At 53.2% G+C, this 15655-nt stretch overlaps 1 protein-coding gene across 1 annotated transcript in view; it reads left to right on the forward strand.

Moving 5' to 3' along the window:
• The window catches only part of Cacna1s (calcium voltage-gated channel subunit alpha1 S), a 66974-nt gene extending 53052 nt beyond the window's left edge, over nt 1–13922 (forward strand). The window contains exons 29-43 of the mRNA XM_052736566.1: nt 1259–1387; nt 1600–1665; nt 2207–2298; nt 2885–3044; nt 3998–4125; nt 6655–6751; nt 7392–7494; nt 8289–8390; nt 8654–8778; nt 10548–10676; nt 11361–11611; nt 12257–12342; nt 12791–12882; nt 13137–13289; nt 13439–13922. Coding sequence (XP_052592526.1) covers nt 1259–1387; nt 1600–1665; nt 2207–2298; nt 2885–3044; nt 3998–4125; nt 6655–6751; nt 7392–7494; nt 8289–8390; nt 8654–8778; nt 10548–10676; nt 11361–11611; nt 12257–12342; nt 12791–12882; nt 13137–13289; nt 13439–13612 — 1887 coding nt within the window. The 3' untranslated portion in view covers nt 13613–13922. The remainder of the gene's footprint in view (nt 1–1258; nt 1388–1599; nt 1666–2206; nt 2299–2884; nt 3045–3997; nt 4126–6654; nt 6752–7391; nt 7495–8288; nt 8391–8653; nt 8779–10547; nt 10677–11360; nt 11612–12256; nt 12343–12790; nt 12883–13136; nt 13290–13438) is intronic.
• The last annotated feature ends 1733 nt before the right edge of the window (nt 13923–15655 follow it).

Here is a 15655-nt window from a genome sequence, read left to right on the forward strand (position 1 = left end):
CCAAGCCCTTCTCACCTGTAGATGCATCCCAAAGATGAGATGGGACCTGTCTCTGTCCAGGCTCCCCTCCCCTCTTACTCCCTTGCCCAGGCCTCTTGCCTCAATGATTCCCGTAGAGCTTCGTCCTCGCTCCCACCCACTCTCTGCCCCTACTGCAGCCCCGTGAGGTCTCCACCCCTTGCCTGTCCTTTTCTCTCTTTTAACTCTCCTTGTGTCTGTCCATCCTGATAGTTCTCTTCGCCTCCCTCCCATGTGTTCCCCTCCCCTCCCCTCCCCTTCCCTCCCCTCCCCTCCCCTTCCCTCCCCTCCCCTCGTCTCTTTTCTCCACAGACTTTCCTGGCCTCCAGCGGGGGACTGTATTGCCTGGGTGGAGGCTGCGGGAACGTTGTAATTTTCAGGCCGCATGAGCCTGTTCGCCCTGCCCTGCAGCTTGCATGCTGAGCTGGCTGCATGGATCGCATGGGGTTCCTTTCCCTAGAGCAGGCCCAGTGAGGGTTGGGGTTTGGGTAGAGGTCGGGGGGGGGGGGGGGGGGCCTCTGTGGTAGAATATGCATGGATGTAGTGGCCTACCTTAGAGCCCTGAGGAATGGACCGAGGGTTTTCCCCATACCTTCTCTGTAGATGAGAGCACAGGACCTCCGTGACCGTTTAGCGGGCACAGAGAACAGGGCCCAAACTGGCACACAGGGAACAGGACTCAGGCTGGTACAAGGACAGGAGCTTGCCCAACTTACGACACTCAAGAGTAGGGTGGGGCAAGGGGGAGTGACCACGCTGAGTGTCCGGCAAACAGCTTGGTAAAGCTACTGGACGCTTCTGAAGACATTACGGGCCACCAGATACTTAGCTTAGTGCCGGTTTACGGAGAAGGAGAGATGAACAGGACACCAGCAGTGGGCCTTGCTGCAGCCTCACCCCAGAAAGAATCCCTGCTCTGCTCCCAAGCACTGGCCTACTACATAGCTTGGATCCTACATCCAACCCTCTTGAGACACACGGCCCCAGAGCTCCGCATCCCAGGGTGGTCCAAGGCTATGAGATAACAGGACTGTGAAGTGGGGCTGGAATATTCTCCCACTATGAATATCACACACACACACACACACACACACACACACTTACACACATACACACACTTACACACACACACACACACACAAAACCACATGCGCGCGCGTGCACTGCATTTCCTGCCTGCCCTGCCCCTTTACCCTGGAGTAGCACCCCCAGACTGACCTCTGGGGCTGCTGCCCCACAGGACCCAGATGAGAGCGCCCGCATCTCCAGTGCCTTCTTCCGCCTGTTCCGGGTCATGAGACTGATCAAGCTGCTGAGCCGGGCAGAGGGTGTGCGCACCCTGCTGTGGACATTCATCAAGTCCTTCCAGGTGCGAGTGCCCAGCCCAACAGGCCAAGACCAGGGATCCAGGAAACTGACCCAGGGATGCCACTAGCCCAAGGTGGGGTCCCAGAGTTCCAGAGCCAGGCAGTCCCTGGTGAGCCAAGGGAGGGCAGGCTGCAGGACCCGGGACTGTGGTTCTGTAGCCCTCGGAGCAAGCGGGTGAAACACTTAGCTGATGCTGTGTCCTCTTCCCCACAGGCCCTGCCGTATGTGGCCTTGCTTATTGTCATGCTCTTCTTCATCTATGCAGTCATCGGCATGCAGGTGAGAGGCAGGTGGGCCCAGGCCAAAGGGTGAGTCCTAGCTAAGCTGGAGGGTCTGTCTGTGGACCCAGAAAGGCCTACCAACCATGCAGCTGAATACTGAACTTCCCTGCCTCCCACATCCCAGGAGCCAAGGGCTCAGCTCCAAGCTGAGAGGGGAGGTAGAACTGAGCCCCAGATGTTCCGTGTTATGAGCCAGGGTGTAGCCCAGGAGAGACCCTAGCACGTGGTGCCCTTCAGGGAGCAGACCTGGTGTCTAAAGCCTTAGCTGGAGGCCTTAGCCCAGAACCCCTCCCCGTGTCTTGACTAATCTAGTGATTGCCGTAGAGAAATTGTCTGCCCTCGCCTTTTGTTTGGTGTGATAGGAAGAATGTTACAGGACCCAGGAAAGAATCCAATGTGTTTGGCTTCCGATCTGACATGGCCCGAAGTGAAAGGCACCAGGGAAAAATAAGGGTGAGGGTAGGAAGCAGGTCACGCAGACGTGGCAGGAGACTGAAGAGACTGCGCTTGCTTGTGTCCTGGTTCTCTGCGCTTTGCAGATGTTCGGGAAGATCGCCATGGTGGACGGGACACAGATTAATCGGAACAACAACTTCCAGACTTTCCCTCAAGCCGTGTTGCTGCTCTTCAGGCACGAGTCCCTGGCATTATTCGGGTTCCCCTCTGCACTCCAGGGGTCCCCCTCTGCACTCCAGGGGTCCCCCCTCTGCACTCCAGGGGTCCCCCCTCCGCACTCCTCCAAGCAGCGCCGGACCCACACGGGCCCTGCGCTAGAGGAGTCCCCTGCCTGGCTTGATACCCAGTTGTCACCGTTACGAAAACCTTGCATTGATGTTTGGCACTGAATTCCTCCTGAGTGGAACACTGCCTATTTTACCCCGCAGAAGGAGAGTTCAGAGGTCAAATGTCCCTCTCGAAAGTTGCTGAGGCCTCAGTGACCCTTGACATTGATCGATGACACTCATTTTTGCGGTGACGGTCGTCATGTGTAAAAGCCACCCCACTCCAAGAAGGGTCTTTTCTGCGGCCCAGCTCTGCTTTTCACCCTGCATAAAGGTGGAGCAGAGGGGCTGCCGAGAAGAGGGGTCACTGTGACCAAGCTTGTAGGGATCCTACCCCTGGGGAGGAGCCTAGTTCTGTTCCCCCCTCCTGGCTGGCGTTCCGGAGGACCAAGCCCACGTATGTAGGCCAACGCACAGCATCTCTCCCCTGCTCAGGTGTGCCACAGGAGAAGCCTGGCAAGAGATCCTGCTGGCCTGCAGCTACGGGAAGCTGTGTGACCCGGAGTCAGACTACGCCCCGGGGGAGGAGTACACGTGTGGCACCAACTTTGCCTACTACTACTTCATCAGCTTCTACATGCTCTGCGCCTTCCTGGTGAGCACGGAGTTGGCAGGCTCCAGCCAGGGCGGGGTTTGATTTGAGGGGGTGAGGTTGGGCGGAGCCTATCACCTCCTACAGGGGGACACCTCAGGGACACTGGAAACTCTTGTTAGACTGTCCATTATTCTGATCCTTTGGGGTGTCTGTGTTTTGTGAGATCTTTCTTGCTCCAACCAGGCTGCAAGATGTTTTTACTGTGTGCACAGTGAGCTTACTATATATAGTATACACAACACATATACAGTTTGCAATCAAGAGGACTGTAATGAGGCTAGCTCCCAATAGGGAGAGGCTCCCAGTGGAGACATTTAACCCTAACTATTCCTCAGCACAGAAAGATGTTGAGTCAAAAGACAACTGACACTCTGGAAACGAGTCAAGAGGTCCTGGTTCGGGTCAGAAACAACATAAAGTCACTTGGGGTGGCAGGGCTGTCTGTGAGGAAGGCATCCCCTGGGTCCCCTCATACGGGCGCTCCTTTTTCCTCCCTATATTCACCCCCAAACCTTTGGATGTCTAACGTTTGCCAGGCACAGAGACAGGTGAGGAGGTAGGAACCATGAACAAGACCTAGTCCTGACTCTGATGGAGTGAGTCCATATGTGGGCAAGCCTGGCAGTTCAAAGGACCCCCAGGGTAGACAGGGAAAAGGCTGGCATAGTGAGAGGGGCATGGGCCAGGCCAGAAGAGGCAGAATAGCTCTCAGAAATCAGAATGGCTCCCCAAGAAGTGCCCTACCTTGGTTTTAGTGAATGGTCACAAGCACCTGGGCAGAGCTCATGCCGGGCAAGAAGTTCAGCCTCACTTGAGTGTGGAATGTGGAGTGTGCCAGAGGGCTGGCATGAGGAAGGAGCCCATGCCTAGTCTGCCCCTGTCCCCCCACCCCCACCCCGACCCCAGTCACTGCCTCACCTGCCTATGCTGTGGGAGACTGTGTCTTTTTGCAGATCATTAACCTCTTCGTGGCTGTCATCATGGACAATTTTGACTACCTCACAAGGGACTGGTCCATTCTGGGCCCTCACCACCTGGATGAGTTCAAGGCCATCTGGGCCGAGTATGACCCAGAAGCTAAGTGAGTCTTTGTGGGCAGTGCTGGGTGCTTACCAAACTGCCCACCCTTTCATCCTAGCATTTCCTTGAGAAACTATCTGTTCTCCCTTAGTCCACTCAAGGTTCCATGGGGAGTCGGCGTGTCTCAGAGTTGGAAGGGATTCCCTCTGAGGAGAAACCCCCTGACTTTCTGAGGAAATGCTCACCAAGCTTCTAGTTGTCCACTTAGTACTCGGGAGTGAGAAGTAGGCTCTCAGTACGTCACCAGGCACTCCAGGCCTGGCTGCTCACTCTGGCTCTGCTCACTGCCTGTATTGGAGATCGATTACAATGCAGAGTCCCAGGCCCCACTCAGACTGTCTGAGTTAGAGTCCTCATTACCCTTAGCCTGCTCCTCAGGCCATCTGCCTGCACCTTAAAGCCTGGGGGGGGGGGGCACTTCTCTCTTACTCTCTTGATAGAAGAAGAAGTAAGATCACGTTTGCTAAACGTGTCCCAGTTATCAGGTTCAAATACCACATGTATTGGCTCATCCAGTTCTTCCGACAACCTAAGGCACATGTCCTCTGCTCACCGTAGTCTCACAAATGAGCACATTGAGGTGCAGAGAAATTAAATTGTCCTGTGTCACACAGTAAGTGGTGGCACCAAAATTCAAGGTGAGTCTGTCCAGAGTCCCTGGCAACTGTCCTTTAAAACACTTCCAACAGGAACATTAAAGACTACTGGGGGGAGGGGGAGCTGGAGAGATGGCTCAGTGGTTAGGAGCACTGGCTGCTCTTCCAGAGGACCCAAGTTTGGTTCCCAGCACCCATGTCAGATGACCCACAACCGTCTGTAACTCTAGCTCCAAGAGGTCAGTCACCCTCTCCTGACAGTCACACACACACACACACACACACACACACACACACACAATTTTTTTTTAATTTACTTGTTTCTATCACTACCCCACAGTACTAACTTGGGCCTGGGAGCTGGGATGTAGCTCAGTGATAGATGCTTGCTGGTTATGTGAGAGACCCTGGGCTCAATCCCAAGTATGCATATGGGCCTGTGTGTGTGTGTGTGTGTGTGTGTGTGTGTGTGTGTGTGTGTGTGTGTGTGTGTGTGTTTGTGTGTGTGTGTGTGTGTGTGTGTGTGTGTGTGTGTGTGTGTATGTATGTATGTATGTATACTCAGCAACGAGAATACAGACAATGTGGGGGTCTCTGCAAATGCCTTGGCCAGCAGAGTATCGATCCGTGTGAGGCAAGATGGAAATCCAGTTCAACACGACTCAGTAGCTGGTGTTGGTTCTAACTTTAGAGTCTGACACCAGGCAGTTTATTTTAGCCATATTTAAATACAGTACAATTTGGAAAAAAAAAAGTTTCCTAGTACAACATAATCCTGTGTGCACGGTAAAGCATAATTACATCGAAACTCTTCTCGAAGTTCACATCACTTCTTCCACAAAGATAGGTTCTATAGACAGGCTGCATGTGCTATCTTAAAGGTCTAGGGGGCGATCTGGGCAGGTCATACAGATAGTGCAGAGACCACCTGGGGTATTGCCTACCTCTGGTCCTGCTTGTGGGAGTTTGGGGGAGCCCCCTGGCCATACAGATAGTGCAAAGGTCATCTAGACTATTAGTCACCTTCAGTCCTGGTTGTGTGAGTTTGGAGGAGCCAGGTCCGGCCTGGTCCTACAGACACTATGAGGGTCACCTAGGCCATCAGCCACCTCCATTCCCAGCCTTCTGGGCAGAAAACGGCTTATACATCTTTTTCTTTGAAAAGACAACCCTGTATGCTTAACATCCCTGGTTTTCTGAGTGCTTATCTGGGAGTGCAAGGACCTCTGTGCTCCCAACAAGACAGAAGTCTCATTGCTTTCCCAGCCAGCTCTGAGGACAAGGCAGTCCATAAAACATCCCAAATGAATGCTCCTAGGGCAGCACTCCATTACTGCCAGGGCCTTGGGAATGTACTCACCTGACTTTCCTGGTTGCTCTGTTTGGGGCTTATTCTGGAGGTCATGGTCACACTGAAGTTGTGTTCCCAGCTCTGGAGGGGTCTCTGAAGTGGGCTGCCACTCCCTTGATTTATTAGTACAACCCCAGAGCCCCCCCACCCTTTCAGCTTGACCAACACCTAAGGATGGCCTAGCACGAAGGAAATGAAATCCAGATCCCCTGCACTAGAGGACAGCTCCCTGAAAGAAAGCATGTATCTGCCCAAAATGGAGAGCCCCATTCTGCAGTGGGCACCCCTGAACCCAAACCTCCTCTTCTTTTGAAAGGCTTTGGGGGTGGGGGCATCTGAGAAGAGGTGAGGGAGGCAGAGGCAGGAGTGAATGTGATCAAAACACATTGTATGAAATTTACAAAGAACTACTAAAATGTATTTAAAATAATACACTAGGCTCCTAGGCCTTTTAAACGAGCTTTAAAACCAGGAAATGTTCCTGGCCCCCGGCTTCCTTCCCTCCTTTTCCACTCTCTGAGTAGAGAGCAGGGGTGCTCTGGGTGACATTCCTGGATCTACTAGCCTGTGTGTCCTCCCACAGGGGCAGAATCAAGCACCTGGATGTGGTGACCCTGCTGAGGAGGATCCAGCCCCCTCTGGGCTTCGGGAAGTTCTGCCCACACAGGGTGGCATGTAAGGTAATCTGCGAGGCTAAGCAACTGTGGCTCAGGGGATCAAAATCAACAGGTGCTGTGGCGCTAGGTGGCCAGAGAGAGCCTTCTAGAAGGAGGCATCTTACAGCAGTGATTTCCTGGGTCACTATGTCAGTCAGATGACCACCGCCGTAACAAATAGTTGGGACAAATAACTTAGAGAGAGAAAGGGGTCGTTTTAGTTCCCAGTTTGGGGATTCCAATCCATAGATCAGACAAACTCACTGCATTTAGGCCTCTGGTTGGAGGGGTTGGCGCAGCATGCCATGGTAGGAGCCATGGTGGAGCAAACCCACTCATCTCATGGCCAAGACCCAAAGAGAAAAGAAACCCTGCTCCTCGGTGACCCAGAGCTGCCCCCCTGGCCCACCCTTTACAGTTTATACCATCTCCCAGCAGCACCACCCTAGGGTGCAAACTTTTAACACACGGGCCATGGTAGACATTCCAGGTTCTACGGCAGTTTCCAAGTCCCTCGCTGCTGACCTCAGGTCTCATGGATGCACCCTAGTCAGCCCACACCACAGCCCTTATAACATCCCTTCCCATCCCACCTGGGGGAGGATGACCTGATGGGCTAAGCCTGGTCCCAGTACATCAGTGAGTCCTCCCTCTCCATGCACAGAGGCTGGTGGGCATGAACATGCCCCTGAACAGCGACGGCACAGTCACCTTCAATGCCACACTCTTTGCCCTGGTACGCACAGCCCTCAAGATCAAGACAGAAGGTGAGAGCCTGCTCACGGATGCCCCTTTCTCTTCGAGGGTGGGTTCTGACACAGATTCCCAGAAATGTGGCCAGAGGGAAGCCAGGCCACGGTCACCAACTGCTCATGCCCTTCAGGTCTTGCAGGGAGTCTGAGGCTGCTCTGCCTGGCAAGCTCACTAAGGCTCCGTCTCAGGTTCCTCAGCTCTGTCAGGCCCAGAGGCATGACGGTGATCACTCAGGGCTGGGGTCGCCCTGAGTGGTTCCAGGTGTGACAGAGGTAGAACTCAGTCCTGGGCAGGTATGAGAGCCCACGCTTGACTCCACTAAACCTCTAGGCCCCTAAACCAGGAATACAGACACAGGAGGAGCAGGATTAAAAGCAGGGTTGAGGCAGGGTTCCAGGGCCTTTGGGGCCATCCCCCTATCTGGGCCAATGAAGTCCGAGGCAGCCATGGGCAGACAAGAAGAGGGAAGCCAGGATCCAGGGAGGATCAAGTTAGGGTAGCAGGAGGACTGCTTGGGGACCCTGGGACAGACTGGAGAATGTAGAGACTTGACGTTTTGACAGAGAGAAAGGGAGATGATGGCCTACCAAATTAACCAGTCTGATCATTGTGAGCCAAGACCTATGGAGAGTAAATACAGCACCCAGGGGTCAGGCTGCCCCTGTCCTCATCCCAATGTCAGGACAGAGCACAGCAGCTACCCCAAAAGAACACTGAGCCAGAGTGTGTGGAACTAAGGGCCGCTGCTGAAACTTGGTCAAGTTCGGTCACTTCAGGGCCGCGCCTACCTTTCTCATGCCTGCCCCAGGCAACTTCGAACAAGCTAATGAGGAGCTGAGAGCCATCATCAAAAAGATCTGGAAAAGAACCAGCATGAAGCTCCTGGACCAAGTCATCCCTCCCATAGGAGGTGAGTGCTGCCTGGGGAGACCAGAGTCTAGGGCAGACACAGGAAGGTTGAGAGGCTTCCTCAAGAAGTCCCTGAGGAATCTGGCATCTAGAGACTGTGAATACTGTGAGTCTCCAACAGGGCATCCATTCAGGGCGAAAGGTGCCCATTCACCACCTCAGCAGGATGGGCCGAGCGCCTGAGCCTGCTGCCCCCCAACTTTCCCTTCCGAATCCAGTGAGACTCCCATGGGCCTTCACTACCTCCCTTTTGGCCGTCTACAGATGACGAGGTGACGGTGGGGAAGTTCTACGCCACATTCCTCATCCAGGAACACTTCCGCAAGTTCATGAAGCGCCAGGAGGAGTATTATGGGTATCGACCCAAAAAGGACACGGTTCAAATACAGGTAAGCCGGGCGGTGGTGGTGCACGCCTTTAATCCCAGCACTCGGAAGGCAGAGCCAGGCGGATCTCTGTGAGTTCGAGGCCAGCCTGGGCTACCAAGTGAGCTCCAGGAAAGGCGCAAAGCTACACAGAGAAACCCTGTCTTGAAAAACAAAACAAACAAACAAAAAAGGCTAGGCTCACAACCAAAAATATAAGAGAAGATAGTTCAGTTCTGACCATGATGAAGGGTGTTTTGGCCTCAAAAATAGATCTGGGAGCTCCTCGTCTCTCAGTGACTAGACCAAAGAAAATCCGATTTCTTCAAAAGAGAGACCTCTAGTCAGAGCAGTGGTTTCCAAAGAGGGCAGACCCTGCCCCACCCAGGGGTCTGCTCCACTGAGTCTGAGAAGAAATCTTTTGAACTGTTTGTTTTATCGCATTGGGCTTTTGACTGCTTTTTCTGTGTTCATTGTAATGCCCATGGTTCAAAAATTCAAAAGTAGGCATGTAGGACTGGAGAGATGGCTCAGTGGTTAGCAGAACGTGCTGCTCCAAAGGTGGACCTGAGTTCAGTTCCCTGCACCTGCGTGGCTCACAACCATCTGTAACTCCAGTTCCAGAAGATCTGATGCCCCCTTCTGGCCTCTTTGGGCACTACACACACATGTGCGCAGACATAATACGCAGGCAAAACACCCAAATGCATAAAGTTAAAATAAATAAATCTTTAAAAACAAAATGCACACACATCTGGGCTATATATTCAGTAACATATTTGAATTGCCCTGGTGGTTTTGAAATAACTTTATACTTTACACCATTGCAATGTTTTCTATGAGCCGTTTGAGAATAACTCTCACACGACACTCCATCAGCTCAGAATACCTTAGTGTGAATTTCCAGAAAGCGTGGCATTGCCCTACGTAATTCTCCCACATAGCCACAATGCAACCACTGAACCTGGGAAGTGAGTGTTGATGCATAACTGTACTCCACCCCTCACCTCCTTCAAGTTTTACCTGCTGCCCTAATGATGTCCTTCACAGGAAAAGTATCCAACTCAGGATCCATACACCTTGCATGCACGCCATCTTGCCTTGGCATCTTGCTTTCTGGAACCACTCGGCAGTCTTTCCTTAATGTGGCCTTTGACCCTTTTGGGGACACAGGCCATGTTGTCCCTCTGGTTGGGTTGGTCTGATGTTCCCTCACATTAGATAGAAAATGTGTGTTTTGGGTAAGAATGTCCCAGACATGATACTGTGTCCTCTTTGAAATTATCAGGTGACACTCATTTTGATGTGTTCTATTAGTTGTGATATGAAGTTTCTTTTTTTTCCACTTTTCTTTATTAAATTTTTTTTTCTGGAGCTGAGGACCGAACCCAGGGCCTCGCGCTTGCTAGGCAAGCGTTCTACCACTGAGCTAAATCTCCAACCCCATTAAGGAATTTTCTACTCACTCTACATACCACCCACAGATCCCACCTCCTCCCATGATATGAAGATTCATTGACCAAAAAAAAAAAAAAAACACATGCCAATAAAGAGAGGCTTGGATGAGAGGGGTACAAAGTCTCTATCCCTTAGAGACTTTTCAGAATGCAGACTGTCTCACCCAGGCCACAGCAGGACCACAGGGGCCTCATAGTCCTGTGATATTGATCCAGGATGGAGAACAGGTTTCAGAAGGGCTATGGTTGTAGGGATTCAGAACAGGCAGGGCCAGGGAAGGCATTTCTGGTCTCCGCTCCTGAACTGCGGGTCATCTGTCCCTTCACCATCCCTAGGCTGGATTGCGGACCATAGAGGAAGAGGCAGCTCCTGAGATCCACCGCGCCATCTCAGGAGACCTGACAGCAGAGGAGGAACTGGAGAGAGCCATGGTGGAGGCTGCCATGGAGGAGGGGATATTCCGGGTGAGTGAGGGCCATGACTCTCTTCTGAGGGACCAGACAGAGTAAGGAGCAATAAAGAGAAGGACTAGAAGCCAGGCTGCACAGGAGATGAGGGTACCACCTACACCTTGCCACCCACATCTTTTGGGGCTCAGAATCTATGACCCAAAAGTATTAAATATGATACACCCTTTCCTACGTTATTGACAAATTCTTATCTAATTCCATCTCCTGAGGATCTGTTTCTCCTCAGGCTAGCTCCTGATTCTTCTGTGGAGAGCTGCAACCCATTGGATCTTGAAGATTCTTCTTGGACACCCCATTAAACTCTATTACGTTTTCACAAAATGGTGTCCCAAAGAGATGACATGCAATGTCCCGTATCACCTGATTAGAGGGAAGCTGGAACACAGTTCTGCAGACTCCCAATTCAGTGTGCCTTGTGTTCATGGGTGTGCTACCTGTATGGTTCCTTAGGCGTATCCTGTCTGTCCATCAAATTTAGACTTTGCTGAGGGTGGCGACCATGTTCCAGTATCACCTTTCAGTCCATTTTCTTCTGGCCTTACAGATTCATCTTCCAATGCCATTGCTCTCTCCTAGCACCATCACCCCAGGGTGACAGCCGACCCCCAACCCCATGCTCTCTGTATCCTCATACCCAGTCATTGCTTTCAGTATTCCCACTCTCCCCCTTGCCTCTAGAGAACCGGAGGCTTGTTTGGTCAAGTGGACAACTTCCTGGAAAGGACCAACTCCCTGCCCCCTGTCATGGCCAACCAGAGACCCCTCCAGTTTGCTGAGATAGAGATGGAAGAATTGGAGTCACCCGTCTTCTTGGAGGACTTCCCTCATAACCCAGGCACCCATCCTCTGGCTCGCGCCAATACCAACAATGCCAATGCCAATGTTGCCTGTGGCAACAGCAACCATGGAAACAGTCCAGTGTTTTCCAGGTAACAGTGGTAACTTCCAGCTGTGGGTATACGCATGCTGAGATAGGCTTGAGTGGAAAGGAGGCACCATGAAGTGTGTAGAATGTCCTTTGTTTTCTGTGTGCCCTTGGGGACCACTCTGCACCCCTAACACAAGAGGCAAACCTGGACTGAAGAGGCGTCTTTGGCCAGCAGGGGGCAGCCTCTTGTCAGCGTTGACCGCAAACCCGAGCCAGCCTTTCTGTGGTTCTCAGTAGGGAGGCGCTGAAATGTATTGGTCACACAGTAATGTTTAATAAAGGGCCTCCAGCAGCAGCACAGACGGTAGGAAATTCTGGATGATAAGGTCAGTTGCTGGATTTGGGCAGTTCCATCTCACTAATCCCAGGCTGTGATTAAAATACAACCAGGTGCGAGCAGAGGCGCTTCGCCGTCATAAGAATTAGCATCTTAAGAGTGCTAAGGTGATACAGAATGTGAGAAGGGTAGGGGAGCACTGAGCAAGAGTGGAGGCAGCCATGAGTTTGGCTTGCTCCCCCAGAGTCAAGGACAGATAGAGTCAAGCGCTGGCAGAATCAGCCCTGGAGTGAAGGCCACTTGCAGTCTGCCAGGATGCTCACTGGTACCTCAGTGAAAGGGTTCCAGCCTGCTCTGCTTCTATTCCAGCATCCGCTACGAAAGGGAATTCCTGGAAGAGGCAGACGTACCTGCTCCCAGAGAAGGACCCTTCAGTCAGCCCTGCAGAGGCTCTGGTCAGTCCCTTCTGTGACTAAGAAGCTGGGCCTTCTCCTGGGGGTGGTGGTAAGGTGCCCTCTTTCCTTAGAGCCTGGGAGAGCCACTTAGCACCTTTATGATGGGATGGGCACTAGCTGAGCCCTGGGAGGGAGAGCGTTATTACCAGTCTGAGGGAGGCTCCAGAATGCTGGAGCACAGTAGCAATCGGGGTACTTCCCTGCTCTCCCACACACTGTAACATGCATGCACATAGCCACACTGAAGAAGAGCTTGCTGGTGAGTCTGGCCCTCGGACAAAGCACTGGGCAAGGAGAGCTGGGCCTCTTCTGCCTGACCTGGAGCTGGTTAGGCTTCAACATGTGTCTCTCCTCTAGACTACCTTCCGAAGCTGGCCAAGAAAGGCCCTGATGACTCAGCCCACCAGGAGTCAGCAGCCCCACTGACCTTGCCTTGCCTTGCCCACAGGACCTCACAGCAAGTTCCATGAGGACAAATTGAAAGGACTGGTGACCCAGAGAGGGATGCCTGGAGGCCAGGTGCCTCCTTCCCCATGCCAGGTACCAAAGGCAAAGGCCTGGGAGGATGTGCCAATAGACGCCACCTGGCCTGACGTTAGGAGTGGGGTTCTGGCAAAGGAAGGGCCTTGTAGTTAGCAGTCCCTCCATCACAGAAGGATCCTGTGTTCCTGCATCCTCCCCAGGCTGTAGGTCTTGGTTGAGACTCCCTTGGATGAGCTGTGGGCTCCGGTATGTCAGTTGACTCTAGTGTATCTGTTTGGGGGGGAATTTTTGCTTCTGTGTGTTTGGAACAGCTCCTCCAGGCAGAGCCTCCTGTGCCGGAGGAGAGTAAGGGCTCCGTGCCAAGGTCCCTGGAAACACCCCACAGCAGGAACTTGGAGGAGAGCGTTCCCAGGAACTCAGCTCGCAGGTGCACAGCTCCAGCTACTGCCTTCCTGATCCAGGAGGTGAGGTGGGGCTGGGACAGAGCAGCAGGCCACAAACGAGGGGTGACCTGGTGGCAGTCTGTCATGGGGAGAGGGTAGGCGCAACCGTGGAGGGCCCCAGAAGGCAATTCTCTTGGAAGACCCACCCAGTCTCCTTTTCCTCCCTGCAGGCTCTGGTTCAAGGAGGACTAGACTCCTTAGCAGCAGATGCTAACTTCGTCATGGCAACAGGCCAGGCCCTGGCGGATGCCTGCCAGATGGAGCCAGAGGAAGTAGAGGTGGCAGCAACCGAGCTACTGAAGCGAGAATCCCCAGAGGGCAGGGCCATGCCCTGGGAGGCTTGAGCCTCGGGTCCTCCCTGGGCAAGTCCAAACCAGCACCGGGATTCTCAGAATACACTTGTTTCTCCCAGGTGTGAGGCCTACCCAGAATGCCACAGCTTAGAACTGCCATGACCAAGGGCCAGGGGACGCTGGAATGGAGAAGGGCTAGCCCAGCCCAGCAGCCTCCCCTCCCTCAGTAAGCCAGCTGTGTGGACTGAGCAGCAGTGGTCAGGAACCACCTCAACCAGGCAGGAGGCCATAGATGGGCAGGTCAGGCCCTTCTCCTCACCAGCCAGAAGCAGGATTTGGCAGAGCTTCTGATGTCATGGGAGCCAGAGTCCGTCTGTCACAAAGCCACTCCAACCAGCTGAACATTAAAGTCTCCAGGCCTGACACCGGCACCGGCCTTCTGCTCGTCTTTGATTATTATTATTATTATTATTATTATTATTATTATTATTATTATTATTTGTTCAGGACATTCTGGACTCCCTCTACCCTCTTCCTCAGGAAGCCTGGGCCTTGCGGAAGAGTCCCAAGCCACCCCCACTTTCCCTCTGATGGTATCAGAAGCAGTGCCACACCCTGGTTTACACCACGGCCAGCCTTTTCTGAAGCTGTGGCCCTGTGACTTTGGCCAGAGTCCATTGCCAATGCCAAGGCCAGTCTCAGAGGCAGTGGTTTATGGCTGTGGTTATCACAGATTTGTGTTTCCATGGCTCCTCTTCCATACCACCCAACAATAACTCAACAGCTGCTGTCTACCAACCAAATGCCTCCTGGGCACCCTTTCCAAGCGCCATCTCCTGCCGAGGGCGTCCCCTGAATTTGGAAGGCACTTTCCCACAAAAGCCACTCAGTTCTCACCATAGTCACAGTCGAGATGAGAAAATGGAAGTGAGGCAAGATAACAAGACATACCTGTAGTGGATAGCTAAAGCAAGGCAAAGAGGGAACTGCCCTACGGTGTCTTTTCCCCTTCACAGGGCACTCCTTCCTTCTGCCCATGCCTTCCTCAAGGGTGGGCCAAGTGCCTGCTCTCCATGGCTGTTGCTGTGGTAACAAGGCTGGCCTGCTGTGCAGCCTCCTGGTGAACTGCTTCCCACCACCACCACCACCACCACCACCACCACCACCACCACCACCCCACCCCCGCCATCCCCAGTGGGCTTCTGAGTTTCTGGGGCCTGCCCCATGATGCACATAGCACGGGGCAGAGGTGACACTTGGTGACCTGTGCATCCGGGCCCCAGCCCCAGCTAGGCCCCAAAGCTTCCTGATGTCCTGTCAGTCCAGCAGTTTCAACTCCCCCCTTTCCTCCTACTGCCTGGTCAGTGAAGCAGTTTCAACTCCCCCCCCCCCCACCCCCTTTCCTCAAACCTCAGCACCAAGAGCTTGCCTTGTCCACCTCACTGATAAGCAGACGCCACAGGTCCTGCCCTCAGTTCTTCTAGCTGCACTGATCTACCTACCCCCTCCTTTCTTCTTGCCCTAGTAAAAACTGGGTCTTTGCTCCAGGCAAATCCTTTTTCCGCCCAGCCGTTCCACACTCGCCCTGTCTCTGCACCGGATCCTGTTTGTATCATCTTCCAAGTGTGGCTTGGATCTACCAGACACCACCCTCTCGTGGGGGAGGCTCCTGCTCACCCAAAAGGGGCCATACTTGCCCATGAGCTCCAGTGTGCCTCTCGCTAGAATCTTCCTGAGCTCTCTACCCCACTGGCCTCGAACCATCCTTCAGACCCCTGTTTCGCTGTCATTCCCCTGGACACCTGCCAAACTGTTTAGAGCCTGGCTCCCAAGTGTCGACAACTATCTTTCCCGTTCCAGAAGGGATCGTAGCCTTGCTGTATCTGCATTTTACCCCAGCCAGAGGCTAAGTTCCCCGAAAGCTGGAGCTGTGCCCACCTTGTTCACAGCTACCCCTCCAGGGCTCAGGACTCTACCGTCCACCAGAGGTGGAAGCTGCTTGCTAACTGGGGGTTACTAAGAGCCAGGAAGTATAGATGCTACCTGCTCAGGGTCACCAGCTCGGCCACCTTGGCTATCCATCTAAGCTAGGGA

The sequence above is a fragment of the Peromyscus californicus genome, unplaced genomic scaffold, assembly GCF_007827085.1.
Source record: "Peromyscus californicus insignis strain IS unplaced genomic scaffold, ASM782708v3 Scaffold_14__1_contigs__length_90479793_seg_2, whole genome shotgun sequence".
NCBI classification, from domain to species: domain Eukaryota; kingdom Metazoa; phylum Chordata; class Mammalia; order Rodentia; family Cricetidae; genus Peromyscus; species Peromyscus californicus.